We start from the raw sequence: 9,849 nt of genomic DNA, 5'->3' as shown, positions 1-9,849 counted from the left end.
ATGGACTGCTGAAGTTCAATGAAGCAGCTCACTACCATCTTTAAGGGCAACTGGGGAAGAACAATAAAAGCTGGCCTTGAAGGATCTACTCAAATGTCAAGAATGAGTAAAAATGAATCCTGACAGTCAGGTGGGAATCTAACAGAAAGCAATGTTTCCCATCTGAAAAGGTCTGTCAATAAATAAAAAGTTCTACCCTGCCCTATTCCTGTCTCACAAACCATTATTACTTTTCTACATAAAATTATTTTTCTTGTGAAAACAAATGCTTGCACAATGTGTTATATCAGAAGTGAAAAAGAGTCATATTTGACTCGAAACATTAACACTTTCTTCCTCCACAGGTGCTGCCAGACTTGTTGAGGTTCTCCTGCATTCCCTGTCCTTGTATCAGAAATGAGTTTGCTCCAGATTCTCTCTTGTGCTTAACCAAAAGTGTTTTCTCTGTGAAGGATTGGAATGCTTGGAGATATAGAAATGCAGTCCTTTGAACTTGTGTCAAACTTTCAAACATCAGTTTCTGCTTTGACCTGTGTCAGATGGAATCCATGAAACTGAATTCCTTTCAACTTAAATTGTACATCATTCATTCAAAAAAAAAGTACCAAGCAAACTGTTTTCTGTATAAATCAATTATTTTATTTACTGTTTAAGCTGCCATTCAAATCTTCATCTGAGACAAATTCATAATGGTCTTTATCCAAAAATTAATGTCACTTCGGTAATTACATCGAAGAATAGTTGAAGCTGCATTTGTGCCCAATGAAGTTTGATTGCAGACCTGAAAAATAAGGATTATTTTAGTATTTTCCCTCAAAAGATAATACTCAAAGCCACATCACTAACCCATGGGACACTGCTGCCTCACGGCTTCAGGGATCCAGATTTGATTCCACCCTCGGGTGAATGTCTGTGCAGAGTTTGCACATTCTCCCTGTGTCCATGTGGGTTTCCTCCAGATGCTCTGGCATCCTCCCACAGACCAAAGATGTGCAGGTTAGGTGGATTGGCCATGCTAAAATGCCCCACAGTGTCCAGAGATGTGCAGGCTAGGTGGGTTATCCGTGGAAAATGCAGGGTTACAGGTAGGGATGGAGGGGGGGATCTGAATGAGATGCTTTTTGGAGAGTTGATGTGGACTCGATGGACTGCATGGCCTGTTTCCTCACTGTAGGGATTCTATGACATCAGTGGTATAACCAGCATATATATTCAGTCTACTTTTTCATTATAATTATTTTCTTGCTCCTTCAGATAACTATGATATCAGAATACTGCAATGGGAGGTGCAGCAGTTCAAAACAGTAGCTAATTGTCAAAGGTAATTATTGGGTGGACAGTTAAGATAAGCCTTGCAAACAACACAGCATCTGATAACAAAAGGAAAATAACACCATCTGTGGGAGCATACCATTCAATTCAACCAAAGGAAGATAAAAATACGTTCATTTGGTATACACATTGTCAGGATTCGCTGAAATTGTACAATTATGTTTGGATTAAAATTTATCAGTCTATCCATGTTGAGGTTCTGATAGGTTCCTTTCAGACTCCTACTAAAGACTTCATTGATATTTTACACCAAATGAATATTACTGATTTACACAGAATGTCTGCTTTCAGTTGTTACTTAGATTAGCAAGAATCCTTACCTTTTACTTATGACCAGCTGCAACAGTCACAGGAAGGGTCAAAGACTAGACTAGTAGCACAGTGCTTCAGGTAGGTCACTCCATTCACACACTGGTAAAATTTGTTCTTGTCTTTTGGATCAGCGTAGACACCATTTGCTTTGCCAGCACAGAACCCACTTCCACCACTACCACTGCTGCCACCACCACCACTGCTGCCACCACCACTAGGGGCCTGGGTAGGTGGAACAGCTGGTCGCAGTGTTGTTTTAGATGGGACACAGGCTAGAAAGAAACAAAATTCATTGATTCATCACTTCCTTCAAAACTGATAACAAATGAAGATAAGCATGGCCAGTCAAAGACTGATTGTGCATTTAAACTCTTTTGGAAGAACACAATTCTTGGTGGAATCAGGAAGAAACTGCATGCAAGACCAATTTACTCAGAGCCACTGAGAAAGTCTTGTGACATTGCTGATTATATGCAGAGAGTGCGTTTGTTAGAGTGCAAACTTTGAAATGTGATTTAACTATAGTTTGCTTTTACATTAAGTTGCACAAAATGAATGACAAATGTTATTGAGATCCCTGTAATATAAATAAACTTGATAAACTGGCATGACAGTATATTGCCCATTTAATTGATAATTAGTCATTGCACATCTTTAAATTAATTAAGTGCTAATACATACTAGAAAATATAACCTGTAAAAATGAACAACTTAGCCTGTTAACATGTGTGAAAATGTTTTTATGAATACATACAAGTTTCAATATTTTATTGCAAAGGTTGTCCTGCTTTGGGAACTCCATACGTGTAAATGTTTAGCAACATGCTAGTCGCCAGTGTGTTGTTCCCCAAACAATGTCAAAAGTGAAATACATTTAGGTGCCCAAATAATTCCTCTGTTATTTTACTCACTAATGACTGCTGATTCTGTGAGAGCAGTAAGTAAACAAATCCAAGTATAAAGAACCCTGACAATTACCTGCAGAGATTCCAAGCCCTGTGTGCAGGGTGTTGATGAGCGGATAAGGTCCCTGGTTGCAGAAAGCACCGGAGAAGTCATCCAGAGCAAGATCCCAGACCATAGCTCCTCCATAATTGTTCTTTTTCAGCCACTCAATCTGGAAAACATTGTTCACAAATTCACTTCACAAGCTCTTGTTTGCAAGACAAATTGTTTACAATTTTTCCTTGGCTTCATCATTTAGGCTGAGACTCAGGAGTCAAGTTCAGTATTAGATATACTTTGTTTGATAAAGTGCCTCCTCTAAGCTTCCTTTGTCAAATGGTATGATGTTCTGCTTATACCATTGTTTAACATCACAACGTGATTTTAATGCTAGTTATAATGAACTGGTTGCATACTATAAATCACACATTGCAAAAAGTATTAAATGAAAAGTTTATAACATTTATCAAAGATACCTTGTCCTTAAAGCTTTGCACGTTGTCATATCCAACCCATTCATTTCCTTTATAGGCATATGGAACCATCTGTGAAGCATCCCATTTCATGGCGGCACTTTGCAAAAATGTGCAGATCTAACAGAAGAGTGAGATATTAGCACAAAAATCCTGAGTGGCAATCCTTTTATTTTCACATTGCTTTGTTGGTTTTATCTTCTCTCAATTACAACACACAAATTGGAGGCACTCTTCTTTTTTGCTGTTGAAAACATCTTAATTCATAGTAATTTCATTAAAAGATAATTAATGATTCATTATACTGCATGTTCCAAAGCTGGGGCACTGGAGAAACCAAAGGCATATCTGCACTTTATTCACACATATATGTTGATGTAGGAGCTGACATCAACAGCAGCTTCCTTGCCTTTCCAATACAAACATGCTCATGTACAGTACATAGACTGTGAAGGATTGACCCAAACTATTGTGTAAGGTAAACTAGAATTTGCTGTGGAGGATAAGATTTTAATATTCATTCACAAGATGTGGGCATCATTGGCTAAACCAGCTTTCATTACCCATCCTTAATGGCTCTGGTGCTGGTAGTGAAAAGCCTTGTTGAATTAGTTCACTCCATTTGATGTGGATGCACCCATAGCGCTGTGAGGATGGCAGTTCCAGGATTATCACCTAGCAATATTGAAGGAATGGCAATACTGTTGCAAGTCAGTATTGTGTGTGCCTTGGAGGGGAATTTATATGTGTTATTGCACCCATGCATATGCTGCCATTGTCCCTCTAGATGGTACAGATTGTGATTTAGGAAAGTGGTTTTTGAAAACTAAGGAGCCATGCTGAGTAAGATAGTTGGGCAATTTCTGATGATGGAGAGTGAGCCATCATGTCTGGTATGTCCATGGATGATAACAGGTGTCTGAGCTCTTGTTCCCCTGGCATCAAGCTGAGCATTGATATTTTGGCAGCCATTGCTTGTAAGGTACATCATAAGATGTTACTTAATCCACCTCAGGACCTATATATGGTGTGAATAAAGTAGATGTTCTTGATCATTTTGGAGGATATATTTCGGTCCTTGTGTAGTTAGTATTTGTGAAAGTAAATTTTACAGAATAAAGAAGCTCAAATACTATTCATACCTCATAATATGCCAAGAATCCAGCTTGTCTGGTGTACTGCCCAGCTGGTCCAGCACCTGATGCTGGGGCTCCAACTCCAGTGTCGGATGAGGCCAGTCTGAAGGTGTGGCCATATGTAGGGAATCCAACATTCAGTTTCTCTGCAGGAGCTCCTTTTTCTTTCCAGTAATTCATTGCATAGTTCTGCAGGAAAAAAAATACATCGAAGTACTTTGCAAGCAATCTGATTGAAGGTAGTTACCTATTTATCAATAAAAATAATGAAACAATTGAATTTGATTTTCATGAGTACGTACCACATTAAACTCCAAGTTGAGGGCACTTTGGGAATTAGAGCGAGCATAAAGAGGGCTGTTTTCTCCAGTGGTATGGCTCCAGGGTCCAAAGAAATCGTATGTCATCACATTGAAAAAGTCAATAACTCTGTATGAGAGGAAATGTGAGTTATACTGAGAGCGTGTTTACTGAACTAAATGGTTGAAGTGTAGGTCAATAAATAAATGTGCTCTGACTACAGAAAAAGAGCAAAATGTAACATTTATACTGGATGTTTCATGATCTCATGATACCCCAAAGTGGTTCATGATTGATAGATAATTTCCAACATGCAGTCACCATTGTATTGGGATAAATGCCCAATGGAACACCCTCCACCTTCCCGGGAGGTGGGTGAGGGAGTCCAGTCAGGTCTTACATGTAGGGAGGTGGGATGGTGGGATGGTGGTGTGGAGTTCCAGTCCAACCTGGCAGCTGGGGGGAATTGATGGGGATGTCCATAAGCAGACAGGTTGGCTTGGGTTGGGTTTTCTCATGAAGAAAGGGATCTGGTGCCATTGGGCTGATGAATGAATGTTGGACAGAGTAAAAGGGAAGCTCTTCTTTCATATTTCTTTCAGAGATCTTCCATTATTTAACAGTGCAGGCTATATTCCAATTTATCCTTTCAACTGGAAGATGAATATGCAGCATTCCCTGAGTATTGGCATGGGAGTTTCAAGTTGAAAACAGATGTTTACATCCTTGAGTAGATTTTTAACTTGTAAAGTCTGACTCAAAATGTTACAGTGCTGAGCTCCTTTTGTGTATTGCCATATTATTTAAATAATTTGAGAGTTTTTTTTAAATGCCCCCAGATTACTTTGAAAAACAGATTGGGAAGTTAATGAAACAGGAGAAAGTGAGGACTGCAGATGCTGGAGATCAGAGCTGAAAATGTGTTGCTGGAAAAGCACAGCAGATCATGCAGCATCCAAGGAGCAGGAGAATCGACGTTTCGGGCATGAGCCCTTCTTCAGCCCTTCCTGAAGAAGGGCTCATGCCCGAAACGTCGATTCTCCTGCTCCTTGGATGCTGCCTGACCTGCTGCGCTTTTCCAGCAACACATTTTCAGCAAATTAATGAAACAAACTAGCCACTGATTATTAGAACGTGATCAGCAAAATTCTCAAGCAGGTTTTGAAGCAAAAGGTCTATATTCATCTGAGATAGTCCCAAAGATAGTTCTTCTGTAGCATGATGGTTGCATTCTTGTGCAACCCTGTATCCTAGGGAAATCCTGCTTTAGAAAAAGTGCTTAAAGTGTAGGCAATGTAATTACGTTACAGCCAACACATGTTTTAAAAATTTGTGCCTTAGAAACAGTGTCCCCAATTCATTAATTGCGTTATAGCAAATTTGTGTTAAAGAAACGTATGTTAAAGCAAAATTACTTGTATTTAGATTCTTAACTGAGTTCTGTTTAGCTTGTCTGCTAAGTAATTACTTTTCCTGAACTAGCAAGTAAGTGCAAGGATAAAGGATTTCGTTACATAGAGAGTCCTGTATGACAAACATAGGTACTTACTTTCCAAGCTGAGCAACCTCATAGCCAGAATCAATGTTACTCTGCCCACCAGCAACTGCAGCAGAGAGCAGCAGTCTTGGTCTGCCTGTGCTTTTCCCCTCAGCTTCAAAGGCTGCCATCAGTTCCTGGAAGTCAAAAGTAAACAAAGATTCACTTTGTAACATATCCACACAAACTGGACAGTTTCAAACACAGCCTAATGAATTTGCTGCTTTTATAAAATGAATCCAAATGTCAGATAATATTCTTCATAATCATTGGGTATGGCCAGAAGTTCGACTACATAAATGAAACTTTTTAAAAATTCATTCACAGGATTTGAAAGACATTGGCTACGTTAGTGTTTATTACTTACAGGGCAGTTGATGGCTGTGGATCTGGACTCACATATAGGCCAGACCGAGTAAGAATGGCAGATTTACTTCCCTGGAGTAGCTATTAGGACTCAGGAGCCAGAGGAGAGAATTCTATCACAGTGAGTAAGGAGATTGCAATCAAAATACTTTTCTGTCTAAATTGATATTTCTCATGGTTGAATATTACACTTCCATGCTCAAGAAAGTCTGTGAAACTGCAATTTACATCAGCTTCTATAATCGCTAGTTAGGTCATAGGTCAGCAATGATTTCATTGAATGGCATGGAGCAGGCAGTAGAAGCTCAAATGTCTATCCTTGTACCTCTATCCTTGGTGGACACCCTGAAAGGTAATCTACATTTGAAACAAAGACTGAAAGATATTTTATTTTACCTAGTGAAATAAGCATAAATACATGTGGCCTACCTGCACTAACACGGTGTAGAGATGTTTGTCTTGTGGGGGGCTGCCTCTTGATCCAGGATATTCCCAATCAATATCCAAACCATCAAACCCATAACCGCGCAGGAAGCTAATCACAGACTTAATGAAAACTTGGCGAGTTCCTGATGAGGAAACCATGGCAGTGAATCTAGAGGAGGGTAGAATGAAGCAATGTTGAACTAAGTGCATTTTGTTTTCAGCAATTGTCCCAAGAATATTCAAGAACTCCACATCTATTAAACTTGCAAACTGGATCAGGAGACTAATTACAATGTAGAAAAATATAATTTTAGAGTATTGCATTGCTGCTGATAATCAATTCAATCAATCTTCATTAGGTGCATTAACTTAAAATAAGTCTATAAAAATGAAACGATCTTTTCATTTGGATAGACATCACATCATAACTACTTATAATTTTTCAGCAGAACATCATCACAATACTTTCATGAACTAATAATATGAAAAAATTCATGGTCATCACTTCAAAAAACATCTCTTGCCCAGTTTTTTTTAGCATTACACACAATTGGAAAAGAATGACTTGTTACCCAACGCTGAAATATTTTATCTTACTTCTGAGTTCCAAAGTTCCAGCCTCCAATGGACAGGAGTGTCTTAAGGTTTCCATTTCTGTCATAAAAATAAATAAGTTGTTCTGTTAGAATAAGGAACATAGATAAATGCATTAATAAACACTTTAGCAACTACTAAAAATCATTACGGTCCTAAACAAAGTACTATTTCACAAGGTCAATTCCTGGAATGGCGGGACTACCTTACGCTGAAAGACTGGAGCGACTGGGCTTGTATACTCTTGAGTTTAGAAGACTGAGAGGGGATCTGATTGAGACATATAAGATTATTAAAGGATTGGACACTCTGGAGGCAGAAAACATGTTTCCGCTAATGGGTGAGTGCCGAACCAGAGGACACAGCTTAAAAATACGGGGTAGACCATTTAGGACAGAGATGAGGAGAAACGTCTTCACCCAGAGAGTGGTGGCTGTGTGGAATGCTCTGCCCCAGAGGGCAGTGGAGGCCCAGTCTCTGGATTCATTTAAGAAAGAGTTGGATAGAGCTCTCAAGGATAGTGGAATCAAGGGTTATGGAGATAATGGAGATAAGGCAGGAACAGGATACTGATTAAGGATGATCAGCCATGATCATATTGAATGGTGGTGCAGGCTCGAAGGGCAGAATGGCCTACTCCTGCACCTATTGTCTATTTTCTTCTTTTGGTGCTAAATTTTAATTGAGCAGGAATGCAGCTCAGTAGTGGAGGCCACAAGTTTGGAAAGTACCATTGAAGATGATGATGCATTGTAGCAGTACATCTTGAATATCAAATTCCTGCCACTCTGGAGGCAAGATTATGGGTAATTTTTGTGGCATTGAGATTTAAGATGTTAATGGTGTTGATGAAGGTGGAAAATGGGTTGAAGCATTAGACAAGCTGGTCAATATGACAAAGGTAGAAGGAGGCCACTTTTGAGATGGAGAGAATATGGACTTGGAAGCTCAACTGAATAAAACATGAGTAACTGAGCAACTTGGCTCATTCTGAAACAGCAGCCATTATGTAGTTGGTGGGAAAGTCAGGAATGAAGGCTGTAGATGATAAATTTAACCTTCTCAATGATAAGCACTAACAAAATTTGTTTCACCCAAGACCAATTGCTAGCCCCTCATACACCTCAGTTCTGTCAGATCGTTGTTGTGACTATGTATTAATGGTGAATGTGTTTGTGGAAAGGGGTGGATCAAGCAGATTGCTTTGTCCATGATGGAGACAAGCACCTTCTGTCTTTATTTGATTAGGAATGAGGGTGTTGCTGGCCAGGCCAGCAGGGGCGGCCCATTCATAAATGCCCTTGAGAAAATCATGGTGAGCCACCATCTCAAACCAATGCGAGCAAGTCACCGGGCTTTCACATGGACAGACTAGCCTAAGTGGCAACTGAGCAGTTTAAAAACAGGGGATCAAAATCGCTCTTTGTCCATTAGCAATATTAGTAAGCAGTATCAATATTGTGAGATATTTAAAAGGTGATGGTTGAAGCCTTGCTAGTTGGAATCCTTTAAATGCAAAGGCCATTTCAATCATTCTGTGTTGGTAAATGGTGTCGAATTCACATTTTTGTCCAAAGCCAAATGTTCTGCCACATGTACAGATGTGGGCACAATGTACTCTCTATGAAGCATACATATCGGCATGTGCACCAGAGTAGTCAGAGACTCAATACACATCAAAATATAACAAGAACCTCAAGCTATTCTAAGTATTGCTGATGCATTAGCAATATTTAAGATAATGATTATACTTGTTTTTAAGGCCGTTGAATGAGTGGTAAAGGGTTGCATCATTCCATTCATAGGTGGAGATTTGATTGTCCTTCATTCCAGCGAAAGCATAGATCAGATGTGTGCACAAGCAAGGGTCCACATTCTCTGGCTTGTACTTCCCTGCTCCTGGTCTGTACTGAGCCCAGTTTGTAAAGTAACAAACCAGTCTGTAAGCAGAGCCTGCCAGTGATAACAAACGACAATCAGCACAGAGTCTCTACTCATTGCGTGGAGTTTACAAAAGCTTGAAAAGCACAGACTTACCCAATTCCAGGCATGCCAACAAGACCAATGCTGTAATGAAGAACATAGAATGAGGATCAATATTATGGTTGAAATATGCTTAAATGTTCAAAGATTCATAACATTGGCCTTATATGAATGACTGCGGACTGCTAACAACTTTCCTGGATCGAACTCTGTTCCTTCCTCTATACTGCCTTTTGCTGAGACCATACACAGGTACTGAAGTCATCATCTAGAGCCCTCATCTCATAATTTCCCACCAACTCCTTCCTGATCATTGCTTCAGAGTTAACTAGATTTCCAAACTATTTATGTTGCATTCAGTGCATCATTAAAATCCTAAGCCAATAGTTTCTCCACTGCAAAGGCAGACATCTTCCACCTCTATAAACCCGACGAGCTTCTCAGA

The 9,849-nt window shown here is 39.5% G+C and overlaps 1 protein-coding gene across 1 annotated transcript; it reads right to left on the bottom strand.

The window, feature by feature from the left end:
• Positions 1-616: 616 nt before the first annotated feature.
• LOC140467377 (acidic mammalian chitinase-like) lies at positions 617-9,541 on the bottom strand. Its single transcript, XM_072563698.1, has 11 exons — positions 9,459-9,541; positions 9,173-9,374; positions 7,425-7,481; positions 6,831-6,996; positions 6,048-6,172; positions 4,501-4,627; positions 4,205-4,387; positions 3,066-3,182; positions 2,623-2,761; positions 1,653-1,916; positions 617-781 (listed from the first exon to the last, which is right to left on the bottom strand). Exons 1-10 carry the CDS (start codon positions 9,502-9,504, stop codon positions 1,660-1,662), a joined length of 1,419 nt encoding a protein of 472 aa, XP_072419799.1. The 5' UTR covers positions 9,505-9,541; the 3' UTR covers positions 617-781; positions 1,653-1,659.
• Positions 9,542-9,849: the final 308 nt, after the last annotated feature.

This window comes from Chiloscyllium punctatum, chromosome 45, assembly GCF_047496795.1.
Source record: "Chiloscyllium punctatum isolate Juve2018m chromosome 45, sChiPun1.3, whole genome shotgun sequence".
Lineage (NCBI taxonomy): Eukaryota > Metazoa > Chordata > Chondrichthyes > Orectolobiformes > Hemiscylliidae > Chiloscyllium > Chiloscyllium punctatum.
The sequence above is the reverse complement of the archived record's forward strand: the minus strand, read 5'-3'. Positions and strand labels throughout refer to the sequence as shown.